We start from the raw sequence: 26,113 nt of genomic DNA, 5'->3' as shown, positions 1-26,113 counted from the left end.
TTATTTTCTAATTTTATTTAAAAATGTTTTTCGAGAGGAAATGTTTTTCAAAATACGGAAACAAGTTTGTGGCAGCTGACCTGGTATCAAATGCTATACTTAGACATTCCTAAACTGACGGTTATTTTAAACTAAATTGAAACTAAAACTTTCATATTATTGAATAAATTTCTAGAGATCCATAATTAAGGAAATAATTCAAAATGCGATATAGTCTAGTGTTTATTTTATGTTATGGCAGGTACACTTGAATTTCAAAAATTTAAAACATATAAAAAGTGGTTAGGGACTAACATTTGTATCGACAATCAATAAATGTCTAAGATTGTTTATTATACAGCAGGGTACAATGGTAGTGCCAATGCCAGTAGGCCGCCATGGAAGTTAGTCTAAAAATTATCACCAGGCTTTATACAAGCAACAACATATGCTGCTCTTTCAGAATTTCTGGACATGGTCTGCTTCTAATGCTAAGCAGTTCTTTAACATTTTTAATGTTATACAGTGTTACAGTATTTAGTTTGGCAAATGTTTCAAAATAAAGTAGAAATGTATTCATAACATCACAGAAATGCACATCCAGTTTTGTTTTCAATAAGAACCATAGGTACAGATCAGAACTTTTCCCTATATGAAATAATTTACACACAGATGAATGCTATAATATCACTATCTAAAATAATCACTAAATACAATTCTTTTTCAGAAATAAACAAGCAAAGGGTTTTTTTTTCCATTTTCAAATATCAAAAACATAGAGATAATGTATGCTTTCCAAACAATGATATTCTAAAATTATAGGAATAATTTTAGTGAATACAGTGAAGGTAAAAGCTAAATCAACCAAGTATACTGTAGTACAACCATATTAAATGAAACCAATGAGCAGAAAATACAATCATAGGATAGAAATTTATAATTCACAAAACTGCTTTTCAGGCCTTAAGGTAAAACAGTTCCACAGTTTACAGGTAAAACCAAAGCAACAAAAATGCGTGCTTGTCTTCAATAAGTATTTTACGCAGAAGATGTGACACTTTGCTTGTAGACAGCGTGGTATGCGTTTCTCAGCAAGACATAAGGAAAACAAGATTCCAAAAGATCCATTGTCAGGAATGGGGATTCCTGTACAATCTGAAAAGTTGCAAAAATGCATCAAAGAATTAAAGTTATTTATAATGGGAACATTTACTCACAGCCAGTATATCATAATTTCCATAGTGTTCTTATTAAAAATAGAGAATTATTTTCCTTTTACTTTAAAACCTGAAATATAAATGTGTCACAGTGTTTTGCTATCAAAATGTCTAAAATCACTTTTCAATGAAGTCTATTAATCAACAGAAACATACCGAGCACTTTCACATTTGCCCTCAACAGTATACTGACATACAAGATAATACAAACATATTTAAAATATGGTCCATATTATCAAGTTCAACTGGGTTCCCAAGACTAAGTTAAAAAGCCAGATCAAACCTAAGACCAACTGTAAATAAGCGGAAAGCTAGGAGTTCCAAAGGGATGCAAGATTAATGTGGGCCAGAGTAATGAGGAAAGAAGAGTACAGCCATGGGGTATGCTGAACCACAGGACAGACACAATATGCCGTGCAGACAAAGGAAGTTATTCCACGTGTGGGAAGAGCCACATGCTAGAAACAAGCACAGCTGGTTCAGACGGTGAACATGGAGTACTGACCAGGCACAGAGAATCAAAGGAAATATTATTAGATGGGGGGAAGAGAGTCAGAATGCAGAACATTCAGAAACTGGACGAGCTGCAGCTTACGCACTAGGAAAATATAAGGCCCAATTGCTTCCCAAAAGGTTGAAAAACTATTCAGAAGAGTATCCTATAGTTAACGCTCATCTTTTATTTTGTTGTTTTCTGTTATGGTTACTATTTGGTAAAATACAAGTAATGTCAGTCTTTTCAGCAATATTTAGAAAGTGTGTGGCTTGAGTGGACTGAACAAAAGGGATCAAAAAGGTACTTCAAAAACTTGAGAGACTATTGAATGCTGAGAATGAACTGAGGGTTGAGGGGGAAAGGGGAGGGGGGAAAAGAGGTGGTGGTGATGGAGGAGGGCACTTAAGGGGAAGAGCACTGGGTGTTGTATGGAAAACAATTGGACAATAAAATATTATGGAGAAAAAAAAAAAAAAAAAAAAGGTACTTCAGCTCTTAGTGATACTTAACCACTAAAACCCAAGAAAAGACTATGAGGAATAACAGAAACTTTTTTGTTGTTATAAAAAAATAAAATGAAACTTACCATATCTAGCAGTAAATAAACAGATTCTCTATTTCTTGTTGTTGTTTTATCTGTCTCTTGGCCAATTTTCAGTAGACTGGAGGATGCAAGCTTAAAAGTACAGACATTTTAAGTAAGTTTTAATGAAATGTTCACAAGTTACTTGCTTATTTTCAGTATGCCCAACTTATAATACATTTCAGTCATTCAGCAGCTACATATAAGATAATGGGAAAATTGTAGGGCAGTCCAAATATCGGCTTAGTAAAGAAGATCATATTGCAGAGCTCTAGGAGAGATTTGTTATGGGAAACATGCCAAACAGCTCCTTGGTTTCAATGCTTACCTTCACCTGGTCCTCCTTCCAGAAAAAAATAAAGAGAATTTATTCTGTTACATCTGTTGTTATCATTTTAATCTTCCTCATAAAACATGATGAGCTCTGCTATTAGATTATACATACCGCCAGGAATTCTTTCAGACGGTCTTCAATGCTCCCTTTGTGAATTGTGAACAAGGCTGCGGCGATCTGGTTGATGGCTTTAGCCAGGCAATGTATGTTGTTGCAGTGCCCTGAGAAAGTGCAAACAGGGTTTGTGGTTTCTGCGTGACCCCCAAATTCCAAATAATACATAAGAGGCAAGTAAGTCCTTAATGAATGACTTCACAATCTATATAAATAGTGATTCAAAGGAGTTATTACAAAGAGTTGGGACATAGCCTGCCTTGCTCTCCTTTCATTGTTATGAGGACTAGCGCTTTTAAAAGTACATAGCAAGAAAAGCAACAAATGATGACGCCTGTATTAAACGGGCAAATTTTCAAAAAAATCCCTAAAAGAAATCATACACTGGTTTTATATTCTCTCCAAAACTTAAAAAAGAAGTCCTCAGTAGCTTTACAAAGCTTTTGCAAAGATTTTGTCTATCTTTAAAACAATCTTAAGAGTTGAATACGCCCTCACCATCCCACCACACACCTTCAGGCACATACACGCTTCAGGCTACTGAAGCTTAGAAAAAGAAAATCAACTACTCAAGGTTACAAAGCTAGTTAAGTGGCTAGTAAGTTAACCCACATTCTATTATAAATGAACATTAATTACTTGATGAATATCTATTGTATCAAAACTTCTGACTTTTTCATTGCCAAAACAATTTAAAACCACTATTACCTTCTATAGCAGGGCTATACTGAGACATCACATTACTAGCCAGTGTCGGCAAAGAAACTGCCACAAAGACCATAAGGAGGCAGGCAATTTTATATTCTTCTTCGGGACTTATGTTTTCTAAGGGAGAAAATTAAAAATAAAACCAAGGTACTTCTTTATAATTAGTTGAAAGTTAATAATTAAACCAGAAAAAGTAATTTTTTGTATAAAGTACATTACTGAGCTTCTACAGAACTAATCAGAACTGTTATAAGAAATATAGAACGGAAATAACATACATCATTACTGGCTACTATCACTGCTCAAGCACATTTCGAGAACCTCTAATAAAACAGAAGACAAAAATTTTTTTAATTGTAAGGTTATAGGGTGAAATCTACGATTAGGATAAGTGGAATCCTAAAATTTCTTAATTTGTATTTATTTTTTGAGAGAGAGAGCACACTAGCAGGAGAGAGGGGTGTGGGAAGAGGGAAGAATCCCAAGCAGGTTCCACGGTCAGGGTGGTGCCCAACACAGGGCTGGACCTCACAACCCTGGGATCATGACTGATCCGAAATCAAGAGGACATTCAACTGACTGAGCCATCCAAACACCCCCACCCAGTTTAAGCGTAAACTGATAAGTAATTTTTTTTCGAACATTTATTTCTTTGGAGAGAGTGTGTGCACAAGCAGGGGGAGGGGCAGAGAGAGAGACAGAGAGGAGAGAGAGCATCCCGAGCAGGCTCCATACTGAGTACTCAGAGCTAGATGCAAAGCTTGATCTCACAAGTGTGAGATGATGACCTGAGCCAAAACCAAGAGTCAGACATTTAACCAACTGAGCCAGCCAGGCACCCTGAAAACGGATTTTATTGTATTAAAAACATCTGTTTACTGTTGTTTGGAAAATTTATTATCTCGTAAATACTCTGTAATGTCATTTTAAAAATCCTTAATTTTTTTCTAAAATAGATATAAATGTGATTTTAAGTTTATTATTACTATTTAAAAGACATAAATATGAAAAGTGGACTAGTTTTCCAACCACTCCATTTTAGAAGACAGAAGGAATTAGTCATAAATAAAAATAACTAGCACTGCCCAAAGTCTTTTAAGACATAATTCTTCCTAAAACGTTTATTGTAATGTGTACTAAAATTGTAGGTTACCTGGGCACTTGAAGCTGGTATCTGGGAAATTCTAGTTATCCTACTATTCACCCCACCACTTATATGTAAGAACTGAAAGAGCCAGAATGTGTTTTTAAAATTTAGTTGGTGAGGTGGTGGCTCAGTTGGTTAAGCGTCTGACTTTGGCTGAGGTTATGATCTCACGGCTTGTGGGTTAGAGGCCTCTGTGGGGCTCTGTGCTGACAGCTCAAAGCCTGGAGCCTGCTTTGGATTCTGTGTCTCCTTCTTTCTCTCTCTCTGCCCCTCCCCCCCAGCTCACACACACACACACACACACACACACTCTCTCTCTCTCTCTCTCTCTCTCAAAAATAGTCATTAAAATTTTTCTAATTTAGTTACAAAAAATATAGCTATAGCAAAATGAATTATTATGGCAATTATCCATGTGACTATAAATTAACATACTGCATGAAGAATAAAACAAAAATCAATGTTAAATAAAAAAAGAAAAGATGAACCCAGCAAACATGCTAGGTGCAAGAGGACAGGGATGGGCATTTTAGTCTCAGAAACAGATAAAATATTATTTACTTTGTAGACAAATCTAGAAATATCTACAGCATTTTGGGTACTACATTTCAAAGAGCTGAACTTACAATCCTTTAAATGTTTAATACAATACAATAATGTACAGGCTCTATGGTAAATCGCTCTAATTCAGTGAAAATAGGACACCCTTTTATAGTGATCTATTATGCTACCTAGACTGGACCATCTTCATCAGTATACACATGTTGTTAGTTTCTTTCCTAGAAAGAATTCTCTCTTGATTTTTCAAAAAATGTTTATTTATTTTTGAGAGAGAGTGAGCAAGCATGTGTGCATGTGAGTGCAGTTGGGACAGAGAGAGGAGACAGAGATTCCCAAGCAGGCTCCACTCTGTCAGCACAGAGACCGATACAGGGCTCGAACTCATGAACCACAAAGATCATGGCCTGAGCTGAAATTAAGAGTTGGACACTCAACCAACGGAGCCACCCAGGTACTCCAGCCCTTCTCTTGATTTTATTCCTGCCTCTAGCTACTGTAATTTTGTTTCTTTGCTCCCCCTTAGAGTAAAGCTTTTGATAGAATTGTTTTATACTTTTTATTTCTGATTCCTTTTTCTAATTCATCTGTAAGCCCTCTCTGAACAGCCTTTTGCTCCAAAAATTCCACTGCTTTTGAACATTACCCATTAATTCTACAGAGCCGATCATTCCCCCTCCACTTTGCTGGAAGTTACTCTTTTCTAGTTTTTCTTCTCCTTCATCCATCCTTTTTTCTCAGTTTCTTTTTTGGTAAATACTCCTCTTCTCCTGGAGTTGTTAAAGTTGAAAGTGTCCCAGGGCTCAGACCCTGACTGTCTTTCACTTCGGCATCTTAGGCTAACTGATCTCAGTAATTTCATCTAGTCTTAGGGCTTAAATATCAACCTGTATGAGGACTATGCTATAACATAAGCTCCAGAAGACAGGGCTTTTTTTCTTTTCTGCACTGCTATATTCCAACTATCAAAAAGTAAAATAAAATAAAAAGCAAGTTTGACATTAAGCAGACATCTGAATAAATAAGAACACAACACCTATATCTGTGTTGCCCTGATGATTTTAACTAAGACAAATACATATTTACTAATGCATTTTACCTGACTTCTGTGAGGATAGAGCTACCACCAAGGCAGGATCAATCTCACAAGGTAATCCAGCAGCTGATGATAACTCATATACATTCATTGCAACCTGATGAAATATATAAAAATTACAGAATAATAAATATTTAGCAAATTTCTAAGAAATCTCACTCTAGTAAGAAAAGGTATACTGTTTAAATCAGAGTCTACCTACAAGAACACTAGATTTCAAAACTTAGGTCAAACAGGAACCACATACAATGAACAACCAGTATTAGTTCATGATATGCTGCTTGTTAGAACTTCCTATTGTTAAGGCCAAAGAAAATTTTATACTTTCTGTGTAAAGTGCCAACAAAATCAGCCTAACATTATTTTTTTTTTAGAATGGATATAAAATATCAAACCAAAAGAGATAAATAAATAGGATAAAAGTGAATCAAAATCTGAACTTATATTTACACTCATACTTATTTAATGAAAAATTGTGGTGGTTCAGTAACTCATCATATCACAGCTATAAATACGGTAAATTACTTATCATAATAGATTTCTTTTTTGTTTATTTTGAGAAGGAGAACAGGGGCGGGGCAGAGAGAGGGAGAGAGTCAGTCCCATGTTACACTGGTGTAGAGCCTGATGCAGGCCTCGAATTCACAAACTGTGAGATCATTACCTGAGCTGAAATTAAGAGATGCTTAACTGACTGAGTCACCCCGGTGCCTCCATAAGAGGTTTTTTTTCAAGTTAGCTCCATGCCCTATGTGGTCCTTGAACTCATGACCCAGAAATCAAGAGTTGCATGCTCGACCAACTGAGCCAGCCAGATGTCCCATAATAGATTTTTAAGGAGTACCGATTTAAAACCCAATAGAGGAATTTCTAATGACTAAAATAATACTTTTTGGTGTCACATATGGATTTCAAATATTTAGGATATTTTTTAAGTATTTATGAATTTCTCACTACTTAATAAATACTTCAGTTAAGAACCACCTACATGGTTGGTTACCTCTGATATTGCTACAAAAAAAATTCAGCATAAAATATGAAGTAAAACTGTGTATCTTAAACTAAATAGAAATTGCCATGGATTAAGTTCTAGGAAAACATTCTTTTTGTGTATGTGTGAGCCACACAAAAAAATTACTCCACTCATTCTATACACAAAAATTAACTCAAGATGGATTGTAAACCAAAACCTAAACATAAGAGCTAAAACTACACAATTTTTAGAAGAATATACAGGTAATAAATTTTTATGACTGTGGGTCAGGCAATGGCTTCTTAGGTCACCAAAAATAAAAGTAATCAAAGAAAAAAAGACAAATTAAATGTCATCAAAATTAAAAAACTTTTGTGCTGCAGAAAACATTATTAAGAAAATGAAAAAACAACCCACAGAACAAGAGAAGATTTGCAAATCATGTATCTACTAATGGACTTGTATCCAGACATAATGAATCTTGTATTTCAGAATTAAAAAGGCAAAAAATCTAAGTGAAAACATGAGCAAAGGATACACAGATATTTTTCCAAAGAGGATACACAAATAGCACATGAAAAGATGTTCAACATCCATCATTTCAGGAAAATGTTTATCAAAACAATGAGATAGCATTTCATACACACTGGCATGACTCTAATTAAAAGAAAACAGCGCTACAAGTATTGACAAGGATATGGAGAAACTCAAAGTTTCATACACTGCTGCTGAGAATGTAAAATGGCACCACCATTTTGAAAACAATTTGGCAGTTTCTCAAAAGGTTACAGAGTTTCCATATGACCTAGCAATGTACTCAAGAGAAAGGAAAGCACTGCATATGTCCACACAAAAACCTGTATGTGGATATTCACAGAAGCATTATTTACAATAGCCAAAAAGTGAAAACAACATAAGTGACCATCAGCTGATGAAAGGATAAATAAAATGCTGCACATCCATATAATGGAATACTATTCAGCAACTAAAAATGAAGTGCTGACACATGCTACATCATCAGCAAACCCTGAAAACATTATACTAAGTAAAAGAAGCCAGTACCAAAAGACTACATACTATAGGATTTATACGAAGGGTCAAGAATAGCAAAGTTACAGAGACATAAGGTAGATTAGTAGTTGTCTAGGGCTGGGACTGGAAAGAATTAGGAAATTATTTTGCACTAATCATCATACATGATTTTCCATCATAAAATCGTAGGACAATCACTGATCTCAAATGTTTATGCAAAGCACTGTGGGAGAAACAAAAATACAGAAAAAAGGGTATTCAAAGTGTTCACAATATGGTATAAATTTAAAAGGAAAAAGGAAAAACACAATTAAAATGCAAAGTAGAACATATTTAACTCTACAATGGATAAACAAAAAAGTTGTCTGATATTAAATAATAAGAAGAAAGAAATCCTTTATTGCCTGGGGACCAAGGAATGTTTCTTAAAAGATGGCAACTGAATCAGGCCTTAAAAGATTAGCAAGATTTCAAAAGGCAGAAACAGAAAAGGACAGGATTTTCAGATAGGATAAATTAAAAGATGACACAGACAGATATGAGCATGCACATTGGGAAGAACTAGTTACCTCAAAGGATACATAGGAAGAGAGGGGCAGAGTAAGAAGGGGAAGAGCAAGGACAAGGATGGACAAGTGATGAATGATCAGCCTCAGAAAGTGAGTGGCATCAATCTGAGAAGGAAGACTTGAGTTTCATAAAAAGAGTTTAGACATAACCTTTTATTCAGTCACTGCATTTCAAAATATGAAACAAAAAATAATCTTTCCAGGACACATGAAAATTTAGAAAACATATACATGAGGTCACGTACTGGATGTGTAACCAGTGGCTAAGTAATGCTGAGTGTAGATAAGGGAGTTGGATTTCATGATCAAAAAATTTCAGAACAAAAATCATAAGCTCACTGGTGGCTACTAATCTTCTATTTATAAAAACAGGATATTAAAAATTAATTGTACCTGATAATTGAGATCCTTTTATAAGACTTTTTAACATCAATTAAAAAACAGATTGAATTTTACTTTATTTAAAACAAAGCAACTCTCATCTCACTGGCTTGTCTTTCTTACTCTGCTTCTGATCATTTATAAAGAGCTATAAGCTTAAGGAAAAAGATCAATACCAACCCACTTTACACTGCTATAGGTGACCAAGGAAGATGAACTTTCAAAATGCTCACATAGCATTTTGGTGCTGACCTTTCAAAGATGTATTTTCAAAGGCCAGCATACTAATTAATCATTCTAAAATAGAAACTTTAAAGTAGTTTAGAATTTATTAAATTTTATTTCATATGTAACTCATATTTAGTTTTAGAAACTGTAAAATCCAAATAGTAGTTTTATTACCTTCATATCAGTTTCCCTTGGAATGTGATCCTTGAAATCTTCAATTGAACTTACAAGAAAAGGAATGTGGTAAGATAAGACCTAGGCAGGACAACAAATAAAAATGTAGACTTATTTTTAAATGATGAATCCTAAATTTATTAAATATTACCATTCAATTACTTTTAGTTTTCATAAAAATTACTTTACTTTTTCTATATTCATATGATTTTCTAAAGTACTAAGTCACAGAGAAATGGAATATGTTTGATGCCAAGCTGAGTATAGCCAAAATGGAAAATGCTTTAATGAAGAACAGAGTTGAAAATGTAGTACAATATCCAGGCAAGCTATACCTCCCATCCCCAATTCAATATCAAAGTAAAAAATAAATTTAAATAACTCTAATTTTTATATATTATATGTAACTATGAAAACTGGAATTTGAAATAACTTTTAATTTCTAGGAAATTAACAGGGATTATTTGACTACAGAATATGTACTTATAATGGTTTCTTACATCTCTAAGTGCTTCTTGTGCCAATGATCGGAAGGATAAAATTACACCAATTATTGTCATCCTCTTCAAGACACTGTCAACAGCTAAATTGGAAGAAAGGAGAGGAGAACAGGAATTAGATTCTTTCTTAATTTTGGAAAATACTTTTAGTTATAAAATTCCCATGATAAAAGGTACAACAGTAATTTGATTACAACAAATGATTAAAGAGGCAAAGAAAGGTACTGAAAGTTGATAGTAAAACTAAGGAAATTACAGTTTACTTCATATGGAGTACACACTATTCTTTAAAATGATTTAGGTAGTTCACCAGAATCTTGAAATATTAACATAAGCAGCCACCTGGATAATCTTCACAGAAACAGTAGAAGTAGGAGGATGCAGAGAGAGACTAGGGGAGAAAGAGGAAGTTGTCAGAGAGGACAGGAGTTAAATCCCCAAAGGTCCCAGAACATGGAGATGATAAATTCTTAAATTGTTGAGATGTGGAGAGTCAAAAAGCAAAAAATGACTATTGAGATCACAAGCAGTTTTGGTAAAACCATGGTGCTAAAGGCTACAAAAGATTTGATAATTTATATTTTGACTAGAAAGCATTATTCTGAAAATTATTATTATATATTCAGTATTAAAACTTAGTTAACAAAATCATGGGAATTAGAATTGGAAGGATTAATATTTTAAAAAGCCAACAAACATTTACTGAATTACTCCTGATATATAAGGCATAGTATTGTGTAAGAAGAACACAAATTCAAACAATAATAATCTAGACATTCAGGAACAGTCTAAATGGACTTTCAAGAAACCTAAGAAAATATGACCCTATTTATGAGACAAAAGATACACAGTTGACCTTTGAATAACACAGGTTTGAACTGTGTAGATCCATTTACATGTGGATTTTTTTTCAGTAAGCAAAGTACAGTACTATAAATGTATTTTCTCTTACTATTTTAATATTTTTTCTCTTGCTTACTTTATTTTAAGAATACAGTATATAATACATATACCAAATAAAATATGTTCATCAACTGTTTATCAGTAAGGCTTCTGGTCAACAGTAGGCTATTCGTCATTAAATTTGGAGGAAGTCAAAATTTCTATGCAGATTTTTTACTGCACAGGGGGGTCAATGCCCTTAAACCCCATGCTGTTCAAGAATCAACAGAATACACACACACACACACACACACACACACACACACACACACACACACACATATATTCGATAACAAATTTCTAGAAAAATGTACAGAAAACCACTAACTATAGTTACCCTTGAGGAGTAGGAATGGAGAGAATTGTTTTGACTTTCTACCTCCTGTGTGGTTTGTTTAAACCTTGACCACAGCATCTTTTGTTAAAACAGACTAACAGCCATAACATAAGCCAAAATGTGATGAGAATTAAAAGTCATGTTAACAAAATGAGGTGAGGCACAAACATGTTATACAATCCACACGAGCAGGAACCAGTCTAATCAATCAATATTTTTAATCTTTCTCTAATACTCAGTGGAGTGAAACCCAGACTATAAGATGTTCAATGAAATGGTTATTCAAGAAATGAGACTAGGAAACTGTTATGATCCAGAAAAGGAGAGAAGAAAAAGGGTGAAAGGAAGTATTTCTTTGAGAAAATATCACCCAAGACGGTCATAAAGGAACAGTAAGAAGACAAAAGCATTCCATGTCAGGAAACAAAAACAAAAAGGGAATCCAGAAGACGAAAAGGCAAAGAGTAAGGTGAATAATCAGAAAGTAAGTAGTGTGGTATAATCATATATTTTCCAAGTGATGATACCCAGAATTTAATCAAATAATTTTGCCAATACTATACCCCACAACCTCCTCTTGAATATATACGATAATAATGACACATTAAAAGTTCTGAGACCCTGGGTTCCTCAGTTGGTTAGGCATCTGACTTTGGATTAGGTCATGATCTTGCAGTTCATGGGTTCAAGCCCCACGTCAGGCTCTGTGCTATACAGCTCAGAGCCTGGATCCTGCTTCAGATCTGTGGCTCCCTCTCTCTGCCCCTTCCCTACTCATGCTGAAAAAACTTTTCCAAAGTTCTGAGAAACTTCATGGTAAGAGTGTTGTTTAAATTACTGTTAATTATGTGCCATACCTTTTTAACTACTGGCACTTCTTAGCCCCCATAATTTATTAACATCCTGCTATGGTCTGAATGTTTAAGTCTCCACAAAATCCATATATTAAAATCTTAAGCCCGAAGAGCTGATATATTAGGAGGTGTAGCCTTTTGAAGGTACTCAAGCCATGAGGGTGGAACTCTCATGAATTTGATTACTGTCTTATAGAGGCTTTAGAGAGAACCATGTCCCCTTCAGTTATGAAAATACAGTGACAAGTCTGTGACACTGAAGAGGGGCCTCACCCCACCATGCCAGTAGCATGATCTTGGACTTCCAGACTCTAGAACTGTAAGAAACAAATTTCTGTTGTGTATAAACTACCCAATATTTCATATTTTATTGTAGCAGCCCAAATAGACTAAGGCACATCCCAAGGAACACTAGAGCAGAGGATATGTGGATCTTGGGCCAGGCAAGCAAAAAACAGTGGGGGAAATGAGGTTTCTGGGAAAAAATGACTGGATAGGAGGTTAATCCAAATAATGGCTTTCTAATGCCATGTTAAGGGGTGTGAGACTATCCTCCCACAAGGAGAGGATAGTAGTTCAGGGGATTTTTTTGGTTTTTTTTTTAATATAAAGACTGACAGGAAAAGAAATCTTTAGAAATAGGACTCTAAATGTGAAGATGGGTTAGAAAGGGAAGACTGGACACATGAGGAAGCCATAACTGTAGTTTTCACAAAATGAGGACAGAGCCTTAAATGAGAACCATGGGAATAAAAGGAACAGATTTAAGAGGTGGGGTCTGCAGCAGGAGGTAAAAGCTCAAATCTATGGCAGGTAACATAAAACAGTTAAATAGACTGGGAAAATAAGAGTGAGGGGGAAAAACTGAAGAAAAAAAATGTCTACAGGGGGCAACTGCTTCTTAGCGCTAGCCAAACACTGTCATGTGGGGAAATACTCCCCAGGATTCGGGGAGGAAGCCAGAGGTTTGGATATTTATGCAAAGATCTTTATTTAAAAAAATAATGATCAAAGAGACTGTGTGGTTGTTTTTGTTTTTAATTTAATGCAGGATAGAGCCAAACAAATTCTGTCTTTGGGCCAAACATGACCCACCAATTTGCAGATTCTAATTTGGAAGATATAGCTACAGGAAATGGAATGTGATGATACGAAGAGTCAGAGAACTGGGTGAATGGCATGGAAGGTAATAAAATGACAACAACAAAAGAGTATCAGGCTTTTCTCCCCACTCACTCACACCTCCCATGAGGGAATATCCTTCCTACTCCAGAGATGTTGCCAAGTATCTGTGGGTCATATAGCTGTAGATATCTAACTATGTTTCTCAAACGTTGGTGCAAATCAGAATCACCTGCTGGGTCCCAGCAAATTGATTTAGTAGGTCTGGAGTGGAATCCTAAAGTTTACATTCTTAACGAACTTCTAGGTGGTGCTATTGCTTCTTGCTTCTGGTCCATGGACCACACTCTGGTCAAACTAGCACTTGGTATTAAATGCCTTGGAGCTCCATGGACAGAATCAAGGCTAGAGATGAATATTTAAAGGAATACTGAAAAATAAGACTGGATACATTTTCCCAATAGGAATGTAAAAGAGTGGCTTTAAAAAGGTATGAGACAAAAGTACTGGCAAATGAAGAAAATGAAGTTTCAATAAAAATAACAGTAAAAGAGACAATAAATGCTACAGAGAATAGGGAAGAGGAAAGAGGTCCAAAATTTGAAAATAGTCACTATGACCTATTCCAGAAAGGTTTCAGGAAAGTAACCACATTATAGTGTACAAGAGTAGATAGAGAATTTGGAAGACAAAACAGTGAATTCAAGTTAGTCAAAAATCTAGCAATATGAAGATTGGTAGGATGAATAAGAGGTAGGCTTAACAACAAAATTTAACGAGTGTTATTTTACAAGGAGTATCTGGCTTCCAGGGAGCAGGAGGTTTTTCTGGGATCAGGGAAAATGCTTACAATGACGAGTGCAGTAAAGTCAAAGTATGACAGCACAGTGGAGAATGCAAGTGAAATCACTAAATTTTACAGTCCAGAATAGATAAGGAAATAGAGCCAGAAAGTGGCTGATTAGAAGACAGAGAGACATCAAAGTTTAAAAGGCCAGGACAAAAACTTTAACAGGGGCAAGGAGTGAGGAGCAGCAACATGGAAAGACAGGACTATGATCTCAAAGTAGAGTTTCAAATTCAAGATTTTACCAGTGCAACAATTTCAGATGATAAAAACATTCAAAGTACTGTTAAAGTAAAGGTCTTTGGAGGCAACTTGTAGGTTTACAGATGGTGGCAAAGTCAGGGCAAAATCAGAAAATAAAGGTTTATAATAAGAAAGTCAATAAACTGATGAGCCTAGTCCTAAGAGACACACTATGAGAAAACCCAAAGAAATAGAGACATTAAATTTGCTCAAGTCATATAGCTAAAAAATCCTAAAACTGAAAATTAATTCAAGATTATCTCCCAATTCAGAGCTACTTTTAATAAATTATATTGTTTTTTAAAGGTATTAAAAGAATGTGGTTGTCAACTATGAAAATCAAACTGCTAAAAGGTACATCAACTTCTGGAATGGGGTGAAAGAAGCACAAAGATAGGGATCCAAGACAAAAGAGAGTATTTTGGAAAACAGTTCAACTGAAAGAAGAGCTTTCTCTAGTCCCCTGAATCAGCCATTCTCAACCAGACCTGTTCTTTTTCCAAATCACAAAATAATATATAGAATTAATAAATTAAATAAAAAATAAATTAAATTAATAAATTCTATTTAAAGGCAAATTTGATATACATGGGTCATTAAGACTCAGCAACTTTGATTTTGGCTAATTCCATAAGTCATGAATCACCACTACCATACACAAAAATTCAAGTAAATAAAATCCACATAAAGAGTTATGGGTTTTACTTTGAAAATTTGCAAATTGTTTAGAGTTTTAACAAGTTTTATTTTGTTTCAATTCTACAAACAAGAGAGTTAAAGTAACAGCAAACAGGCATTGAACACTGCAATGGATTAAATGCTTCTAACCAGATGATATTGTCAAAACATTATTTACTAGTAAAATGTTAAGTAGTTAGGCTGGTTGCAGGGGGAGTCTACTATTAAAATATGGGAAAAACATGAAAAAGTAAGAATAAAGAAAACAAGACTAGAGAATGGAAGTATATAGTAAAAGAATGAACAAAAAAATATCAGAGATTTAAAAAAATTTCCTCTACCTCCCTAAACTATCATTTTTATCTTTTTAATTTCATTTTATAAGTACCATACAGTGAACCTGACCTTCTTTCCCTCTTCTGGTTTATAGCTCAAGGTTTATAGATTTGTGTAACCACCTCACCACTGTGGTAAACCATTTCATCACCCCAAAAAAACTCCCCTGTTTGCTTTCCCAGTTCTGGCAGCAACTGATCTCTTCTACAAGGCAACCTACCATGTAGTTTAATTTTATACTAATTTTTATTACATAAATTTGCAGTTTTTGAAGGATTTTTGAAGATTTAGAGAATAACTTTATTAGTTATTCTCTAAAATATTTTATACTTTAATGAAATTGGATATAGCTGCATAACATTTAAAAGAAGGTTCTTGGGGGTGCCTGGGTGGCTTGGTGGGTTAAGTGCCCGATATCAGCTCAGGTCGTGATCTCACGTCTCATGAGCCTGAGCCGGGTGGCAGGCTCTGTGATGACAGCTCAGAGCCTGGAGCCTGCTTCAGATTCTGTGTCTACCTCTCTCTCTGCCCCTCCCCTACTCACACTGTGTCATTGATTCAAAAATAAAAATAGATATTAAAAAATAAAAATAAATTAATAATAAAATTAAAGATTATTGGGGCACCTGGGTGACTCAATCAGTTGAGCATTGGACTTCAGCTCTGAGCCCCGTGTCAGGCTCCATGCTGACAGCTCAGAGCCTGGAGCCTGCTTTGGATTCTGTGTCTCCCTGTCTCTCTGCCCTCCCCCCACTTGTGCATGTGCTTGCTCGCTTGCTCTCTCTCAAAAATAAACAAACATTAAAAAAATCTTAAGTAAATAAAATTATCAAAGGGGAAATATTATGTAAAATACATGCATGGCTTTAATCTTCCTCAAGACGATTTTTTATTTGGGAAAATAAACTCTGGTTTTCTCAAATACAAAGACTATTTTATTTGGTATTTCATTAATTTTTTGCTGTTGGAATGGCCTTTATTTTTTAAAGCTTATTTACTTATTTTGAGAGAAAATTTAAGCAAGGAGGGGCAGAGAGAGAAAGAGAGAGAATCCTAAGCAGGCTCTGCACTGTTGGCACAGAGCCAGATGAAGGGCTCAAACTCATGAGACTATGACCTGAGCAAAGAGATCGAGAGTTAAACATTTAATTGAGTAAGTCACCCAGGGGCCCCTGGAAAGGCTCTTTTTTTTTTTTTTAATTTTTTATGTCTATTTTATTTTGAGAGAGACAGAGTGTGAGCAGGGGAGGGGCAGAGAGAAAGGGAGACACAGAATCTGAAGCAGGCTCCAGGATCTGAGCTGTCAGCATAGAGCCCAATGCAGGGCTTGAACCCACTGACTGTGAGATCATGACCTGAGCTGAAGTTGGGACACTTAATTGACTGAGCCACCCAGGTGCCTCAGAAAAGGCTTTTAAATGAATCAAAAAGTATGACTTTAGAATAATTTTTAATTCTAAGTTATTTATAAGTTTAACTACAAAGCAAATGAAAATAAAATTAATTCAAGTGGATCTAAAATAGTTACCTGTCTAAATATACTTTAATAAATATTTAAGATGCACTGTTGTCTCATAACATACATCCCACAAAGAATCTATGTCAAGAAGACATTAAAAACAATTTTTTTCTGAGTTGTAGGTCTCGGGTTTTCATGCAATGAATACTAGTTAGCAAAAAAAGGAACAGATTAATGATTCACTTAACATAACTGGGTCAGTCTCAAAAACATATTAAATCAAAAAAGGCAGACACAAGAGTATATACTGTGTGACTCCATTTATATGGAGTTCTGGAACAGGCAAATGTAATCTATAGTGGCCGAAATCAGATCAATTTTGTCTGGGTTTGGGAGATGGAGAGAAATGGACGAAAAAGGGACAGGAAGGAACTTTCTGAGGTGATGGAAGTGCTCTGTGACTGTGGTAAGGGTTACATAGATGTATGCAGTTGTCAAAATCCATCAAACTGCTCATTTACATGCACAGATTTCATTGTATGTAAACTATACCACAATAAAGGTGATTTTTAGAAAGTTAGACTCAAAAGTTAATTCTCCTTTAGTCTAAATTAATATAGACTTACTTGTATTAAATGAGTTTATAACTAATTGATAATATTCAGGACATATTTGATACACAGACTAAGAGTATGGTAAAAAAAAAATGTGACATACATTAGCCGTATACTTAAAATATCCTTTGCAAGAATTTTCTGGTTCTCTTCATAAGCTAAGCAGTGCTTATATTTATGTTAAAGTAAAAGCTTAATACAGAGCGTCAAGGTTTTCTTAATACTTAAAGAAAATATCATGAGTTACTCACATGATAATCTTTTAAAGAGTGCAGCCATCTGGTCTGGTTTGTCAAAGCTGGTCCTCATTTGTGTTAGCACATCAACATTCTCTACCACAAGTTTCTAAAACAAAAAAAAAGAAAGAAAGATCCTAGGTTAGGCATAGACTTCCTGTGTTAATGAGACAAGAGCATGCTTGAAATCACAATCCAGCAAGTAGGAAATGCAATTCATGAAATCCAGATGCTATATGCCTTTATTATTGGTTTAAGAAAAGAAACTTAAAGTTAATTATACAAGATCAATGTTTTTATTCAATTTGCAAATTCAAGAAGGGAGGATGGTTCAAGAAAAAGCAATAATGATAAGCAGTAGGATTAAGGATTATCTAATGTTTAGGCACAGAACAGCATCAATAATAAAAAACAGACACTGAAGTGGATATGGAGAGCAATAAATTCCAGCCAAAAACACAAGAAGAAAAAAAGAAAACTTGCTAAAGTTAAAGCCGGCCAAAGACAGCCTACAGTTCACCACTAGATGCATACAGAGGGAGAGTAATTTCTGGGGTATGTGCCACTTCATGGGGATTATTAATAGACTACAGTTTCCCACACAAATTATAAAATTGAAGTGTTAACTCTCTACCTTCTCTTTCAGAGACCACTGAGAAAAACAAAGAGAAGGAAAGGATAAAAATAAGGGAAGGGAATACAGATCGTTATTAAAGAAAGCATAACTCTTTAAAGAATGTTTTTGTTAAATGTGCTTTGGAAAAGTAATTTAGTTTAGAAAGCATACTTAAAACAAATACAGTTAATTGGATTGTGTAAGAGATAATGACTTTATGTATGTGGTAAGTCTGGATGTAATATTTAAATATCCAGGGAGGAAGCCTGAGTATATGTCAAAATACATACAAATCCAAACTTTATCCGTGGATATTTCAATTCTGCAGGTCTGGCTGCAAAGATTTAACAGCAAGCATACTGTTTAAGGGCCATGAGGGTTTTGTTTGAAGTCAAAGGCTGATCATAACTTATTCAAGGGGAATATGAAAATCTATGCATAATGTTTATAAAAATCATTTTTCTAATACTAGTATGAATTTTGTTTAGGCTACTTGATATCACAGGCATACCTAGAAGTTACTGCAAATCTGGTTCCAGATCACGGTAATAAAGCAAATATTGCAATAAAGCAAGTCAAATGACATTTTGTTTTCCCAGTGGATGCAAAAAGTTATGGTGACACTACATTGTAGTCTATAAAGTATGCAACAGCATTATATTTAAAAAACAATGTACATACTTTAATTAAAAAAAGCCTTTAATGTGAGGGTGGCTCATTTGGTTGAGCATCCAACTTCAGCTCAGGTCATGTTCTCATGGTTAATGGGTTTAAGCCCTATATCAGGCTCTTTGCTGACAGCTCAGAGCCTGGAGCCTGCTTTGGATTCTGTGTCTCCCACTCTCTCTGCCCCTCTCCCACTCACACTGTCTCTCAAATATAAACATTAAAAAAATATTTTATTACTAAAAATGCTAACCATCATCTGAGCTTTCAGCGAGTTGTAATCACTGGTCATAAATCACTTAAACAAATATAATAATGAAAAAGCTTGAAATATTGGGAGAATTACCAAAACGTGACACAGACATGAGCAAAAGCTGTTGGAAAAATGATGCCAATATGCTTGCTTGACCAAGGTTGGCCACAAACCTACAATTTGTAAAATTGCAGTATCTGCAAAGTGCAATAAAATGAGGTATTCCTGTAGTTCAGATTAGTTTTCTTTATGTTCCCACCTCTAGTCATATTTGTTTGCTAAACTCAACTTCTACAATCTCTGATGAAAATGCCTACTCCTTCTGGGGCTAATTCAATACCTATCCCATGCTAAAACTTAGTTCAATTAATACACACCCAAAGTATATACTTAATCCTAACAGTCCTCCTGCCCCTTGAACATAATGCCACATATCACTGAATCAGACACCACCGATTTTTAAGTGCACCATTATCTTATGGGACATTATGAAAAAAAAAAAAACTTTACTAATTAAATTGACACAATGTTTCTAACATATGATTTTAAGACATCTATAATTTCAGAAATATTAATATGGAATAACTGTTCTATAATGAATAAATTATGATATATATATATTAAGTTTATTTAGAGAAAAGAGCACAGCATGTGGAAAGGGGGAAGGGCAGAAAGAGAGGGAGAGAGAGTAGTATATGTTTAATAGTAAGGACAATGTAATCACTTTTAAGTTCCAGTACTGGGGAATTTATAAATAATCCCATTTACCTATCCACATGAGAGAGGTGACATTCCAATTTCAACTGAAGAAACTAGGCTTGGAGAAATTAGATAATTTGTCAAAGTTAGAGAGATACTAAACAGTGGATTTTGCAATCTAAATTCAGATATGTCTGATTTAAAAATCCATGCTCTTAATCCTTAAAGAAATGGTCCAATTGTTAGTATGTATCAGAACAAGCTAGAGGACTTATTAATTAGAAAACTCATTGCTGGGTCTTAGTTCCATAACAGGTTTAGATTTATCAGGCCTGAGATAAAACCAAAAATTGTGCACTGTCAGTGGGCCCGACTGTCTCAGTTGAAGGAGAGTGTGACTCTTGATCTTGGGGTTGGGGTTCAAGCCCCACGTTGGGTACAGAGATTATTTACATAAATAAAACTTAAAAAAAAATTGTGCATTGTTAACAAGTTCCAAGCTAATGCTGCTATGAGGACCATAATTTAAGAACCATTACCCTAAAGTATTTATACATTATTCTTTAAAAAAAATTAATAAAGTTTCTACTTAAAAAAGAGTTCATATATTTTTAAATGTTTTTCTTTTCTCCCTTGATTGCATCCTGAAAGAGAGGTCTCTAAACACTTAAAGCCATTGATTAATATCACTGGTAAATGGTCTGCAAGCTGGTAACCTGGAATAATATTAGTGAATACAAATCAAGTGAAACATATCAAGAGTACTAAAAATAAACTTGGTTTTCAGTTACTAAAGTGTTAAATTCTTGGCACAATTCATATTTAAATTTCCTACTTCATTTGAAAAAAAAGTCTTCTATGAAGAACTGGAGGAACTAATCTGTAAAATGCCAAAAACGATTCTTTTGGCAGGATCCGAAGGAGATATTGACTCAATGGGCACACCACCAAATGAAACACCTCAAGAATTTTAGTAGGAAAGAAGACTGGCTGTTTTCTTCTCCAGAGAGCAATGAACGTATTTTACCATGAGTATGCATGCACAGTGCTGACTATGTCTGACACACAATTTATTCACGACCATTAAATATAAAGAAGCTCTCCTTTTTTTCACTCACACACATATTTACTCTGTGAAACAAAATGGTCCTCAAGTGACTCTTGAATACTGAAAACAAACTGAGGGCTGATGGGGGAGGGGGAATGGGGAATGGGGTGATGGTCACGGAGGAGGGTACTTGTGGGGAAGAGCAGTGGGTGTTATATGGAAACCAACTTGACAATAAACTATAAACAAAAAGAATAATAATAATTTTTAAAAAAAGGTCCTTAAGATACAGTATAGAAGGCAAGCTGATGCATGCCTTAAGACCCAAGCGGGGGCTCAGAAGTTGTAGGCAGTGACAAAGAAAAGGCTTAAAAGCCAAAAGAGGCTTACTACATGTCTGAATGGAGGACTGTTACACACCCAGCATCTCACCATCTTAAGAAGTGATGCCAACAAGAACAACTCTAAATTCAGGAGCAAAAGTCGGTGATGGGTGCAAGGGGTGTAGCAGGGGAGAAAATGACTTGAGACAGCCAGCTAGATGTACTGAGTCCCCTACTCCACGTTCCAATGATCTCCAACAGACTTCTACGCTCCAGCTTGAGGTTACGGTTTTTGAGAAATAATTTGTAGGACTCATTTGAAACCGTTCTCCAAAGTGTATTTGTTATCTTCTGCCTAATACTTTGGGGCACAACTCATCTACAACCATCTTAATCCAGATTTATGACTATATATTGCATGAACAAAGAGAGTAACCGAAAAGGACTGGAGGACCTGGGAGGGGTAAATCATATCCAGTTCACAATTACCCTGAGGATGTAACCCTTTGAAGTATCTGTGTAAAGAGAGTGGAGGGCAATTTAAGCAGATTTCCCATTCTCCACTGTAGGTAGGCGCTGGGTTTCATCACAGACCCCCTTGCCCCACAAGACCACAGAAACTGTATCTTAATCTTACAAATGTTGCTTCCGGATTAGCAAATGTCCTCAGGTTAAAAGTGGCGTCCAGTGCTAGGCTTATGTCTCTGAGTTCCCACCTTCTCCTTGATTTTAGCCTACCTATAATTTTAGCTTTTTTGAAAGAAGAATCTTTCTTTACATAGCTCTCCAACTTTTTAAGTTGTCTTTTGGAGAAAAGATGGTCTAAATAACAGCCTGCCAATACTTGAAGCAAAACTCTACATGTTATTTTGTTCTTATAATTTCGTAAAATAGGTGATTCTAAGGAAAGTAACTTTATAGGACACTAACAAAATACAAAACAATTATAATCATCACTGACTGACTACCTTTGGCGATTGATCATAATGAGAGAATATATAATACATTGAACTTGTTTATATGAAACATCATTATATTCTGATCATAAGATTTCTTATGTAATAAAATATAAGAATACACATAGAATATGCCTCAGCACACAGAGGCTAGGAATAAAAAGTCATAAATAACACCTTCTCTAGTTCTTAATACACAAGCAGCCGAATCCCAATAAATCTGAATTATACATCTTTGACTGTTAAAAGAGATCTCTTAGAAAATCATTGTAAAGCACTGTGCATTTCCAGAAAACTGAATCATTATGACTAGTTTTGTTTTGAAGAAACTTAAATGGGAAAAGCACAACAGTAGTAATGTAAAGCTTTCATATTTATGGTTGACCATATGAAGGAGTCTGAAAAATACTTAGTCAAATCAGGATTTAAACTTGATAAGTAAAAAAGGTAAAAATAGGAAGTCCCTAAATACCAAAACATAATCAGATGATTGTTAAAAAGTCTTCCTATAAATACAACGTCCTATCATTAATAAAATAGACATGTTTTATAAAGACAAATGAAGAGTCAGGTCAAGTAAAAATCACATAGAAGATTTCGAAAATGCTAAAATCAATGAAAGACTATATGTCTACAAATTGTAAAAACCTGGAAAAAATGAATAAATTCTGAAAAACATAAACTACAAAAACTGAAACAGGAAGAAATAGAAAACTTGAAAAGAAACGGCACCAACAATAAAAAAAATCTCCCACAAAACAAAATCCAGGAACAGATGGCTTCACAGGCAAATTCTACCAACATTTAAGGAAGAGTTAATATCTATTCTTCTCAAACTATTCCAAAAAAAGACAAGGAAGTAAAACTTCCAAATTCATTGTGCAAGGCCAGCATTACTCTGATACCAAAACCAGATAAAGACCCCACTAAAAAAGAAAACTACAGGTCAATATCCCTAATAAAAATGGACATAAAAATTCTCAATAAAATATTAGCAAACCGAATCCAACAATACATTAAAAGAGTGGGATTTACTCCTGGGTTTCAAGAGTGGTTCAGGCTCTCAGCATGGATCCACCACGCCGGGAAAGTCTGTGAGCCCGAGTTTAGGCCCCGGCGAGCCTAAACCCGTAATAAAGCTCTTCGTTTTTGAAAAAAAAAAAAAAAAAAGAAAGAGTGGTACAATATTTGTAAATCAATGTGATACACCACATTAGTAAAAGAAAGGATAAGAACCATAAGATCCTTCCCACAGATACAGAAAAATCATCTGACAAAGTATCACATCCATTTATGATAAAAACCCTCAATAAAGTAGGGACAGAGGGAATCTACTTCAACATAATAACGACCACATACAAAAACCTCACAGCTAAAGCCATCCTCAGGGGAAAAACTGAGAGCTTTTCCTCCGCAGTCAGGAGCAAGATGAGCATGTCTACTCCCACCACTATTATTTAACACAGTACTGTAGGTCTGAGCCATAGCAATCAGACAGCAAAAAGAAAGAAAGGGCGTCCAAACCAGCAAGGAAGAACACCTTTACTATCTGCAGACAATATGACACTCTATATAGAAAACCCGAAAGACTCCACAAAAAATTTCTAGGATTGATACACATATTCAGTAAAGTGACAGAATACAAAATCAACGTAGAGAAATCTGTTGCATTTCTATACACCAATAATGAAGCAGCAAAAGAGGAATTAAGCAATCAATGCCATTTACAACTGAACCAAAACCAATAAGATACCTAGGAATAAACCTAACAAAAGAGGTGAAAGAGCTGTACTCTCTAAAGTATAGAACACTGATGAAAGAAATTGAAGATGACACAAACAAATGGAAAGAAATTCCACGCTCATGAACAAATATTGTTAAAATGTCTATACCACCCAAAGCAATCTACACATTTAATGAACTCCCTATCAAAATACACCAGCATTTCAGACAGCTAGAACAATCCTAAAATTTGTATAGAACCACAAAAGACCTTGAATAGCCAAAGGAACTTTGATAAAGAAAAACAAAGCTAAGGCATCACAATTCCAGACTTCAAGTTATATTACAAAGCTGTGGTCAAAATAGTATGGTATTGGCACAAAAAAAAAAAGGCACAAAGAGCAATGAAAAAGAATAGAAAACCCAGAAACGAACCCACAACTATATGGTCAATTAATCTTCAAAAAAGTAGGAAAGAATATCCAATGGGAAAGTCTCTTCAACAAGTGATGCTGGGAAAACTGGATAGCAACATGCAAAAGAAAGTGGACTAATTCTTACACATACCCTAAACTAAATTCAAAATGGACTAAAGACCTAAATATAAGACATGAAACCATTAAAATCCTAAAGAACACAGGCAATCACCCCTTTGACATTGGCTGTAGCAGCTGTTTTCTAGATATGTCTCCTGAGGCAAGGTAAGCAAAAGCTGGGACTATATCAAAATAAAACTCTTGTGCACAGCAAAGGAAACAATCAACAAAAAACTAAAAGGCAGCCTACTGAATGAGAGAAGATATCTGCAAATGACAAATCCAACAAAGAGTTAGTATCTACAAAAATATAAAGAACTTACAAAACTCAACACCCACAAATACAAATAATCCAATTAAAACTGGGCAGAAGAACAGACATTTTTTCAAAGAATGCATATAGATGGGGCATGACCAACAGACACATGAAAAGATGCTCATCATCACTATCATCAGGAAAATGCAAATCAAAACTACAATGAGATATCACCATATACCTGTCAGAATGACTAAAATCAAAAACACAAGAAACAACAGATATTGGTGACGATGTGGAGGAAAAGGAACCTTCTTGCACTGTTGGTGGGAAGGCAAACTGGTACAGCCACTCTGGAAAACAGTATGGAGGTTCCTCAAAAATAGAAGCTACCTAGAAATAGAAATACCTACAATCCAGCAATTGCACTACTGAGTATTTACCCAAAGAATACAAAAATAAAGGGATACATGCACCCCAAAGTTTATAGCAGCATTTTCTACAATAGTCAAATTATGGAAATAGCCCAAATATCCATCGACTAATAATGGGGACACACACACACACACACACACACACACACACACACACAGGTATATTACTAAACCATAAAAAAAAGAATGAAATCTTACTATCTGCAACAATGTAGATGCAACTAGAGAGTATAATGCTAAATGAAATATGTCAGTGAGAGAAAGACAAATACCATACGATTTTACTCCTATGTAGAATTTAAGAAACAAAACAAATGAGGATAGGGGAAAAAATAGAGAGAGGCAAAGCAAGAAACACTCTTAACTACAGAGAACAAACTGATGGTTACCAGAGGGGAGGTGGGCAGGAGGAAAGGATTAAATGGGTGATGGGCACTAGTGAGTGCACTTGTTGTGAAAAGCACTGGGTGTTGTATGTAAGTGTTGAATCACTAAACTGTATACCTGAAACTAGTATTACACTGTATATTAACTGGAATTTAAATAAAAACTTTAAAAAAATAAAATGCTAATATCAAAAGTTTCAGAAAAAACTGTTTAGTATCCTAAATGATCTTTGTTTTGGAATGTATCATATTTAATGAGAAACCCAAGCTAATTCACACAGATGCATCTCAGTTACTATGAATCTAAGTTCTTACACAAAAACTTTTCTTCTGTCTAGGTTTTTGACTCAAGCTGAATTATTATCAAATATTTAAAAGGAGAAGCCAGCCAAGAAACAATACTCTTGAGTCAGAAAATTCAATAGCATTAAAAAAAAAACATTATTTATACTCTCATCAAT

The 26,113-nt window shown here is 34.9% G+C and overlaps 1 protein-coding gene across 1 annotated transcript in view; it reads right to left on the bottom strand.

The window, feature by feature from the left end:
* Window positions 1-204: 204 nt before the first annotated feature.
* NCKAP1 (NCK associated protein 1) overlaps window positions 205-26,113 on the bottom strand; it is an 89,896-nt gene continuing 63,987 nt past the window's right edge. The window contains exons 24-31 of the mRNA XM_029933292.1: window positions 17,773-17,866; window positions 10,090-10,172; window positions 9,590-9,670; window positions 6,236-6,329; window positions 3,432-3,548; window positions 2,721-2,830; window positions 2,279-2,368; window positions 205-1,134 (exon numbers count right to left, since the gene is read on the bottom strand). Coding sequence (XP_029789152.1) covers window positions 1,018-1,134; window positions 2,279-2,368; window positions 2,721-2,830; window positions 3,432-3,548; window positions 6,236-6,329; window positions 9,590-9,670; window positions 10,090-10,172; window positions 17,773-17,866 — 786 coding nt within the window. The 3' untranslated portion in view covers window positions 205-1,017. The remainder of the gene's footprint in view (window positions 1,135-2,278; window positions 2,369-2,720; window positions 2,831-3,431; window positions 3,549-6,235; window positions 6,330-9,589; window positions 9,671-10,089; window positions 10,173-17,772; window positions 17,867-26,113) is intronic.

This window comes from Suricata suricatta, chromosome 3, assembly GCF_006229205.1.
Source record: "Suricata suricatta isolate VVHF042 chromosome 3, meerkat_22Aug2017_6uvM2_HiC, whole genome shotgun sequence".
In the NCBI taxonomy this organism is placed as follows: Eukaryota; Metazoa; Chordata; class Mammalia; order Carnivora; family Herpestidae; genus Suricata; species Suricata suricatta.
The sequence above is the reverse complement of the archived record's forward strand: the minus strand, read 5'-3'. Positions and strand labels throughout refer to the sequence as shown.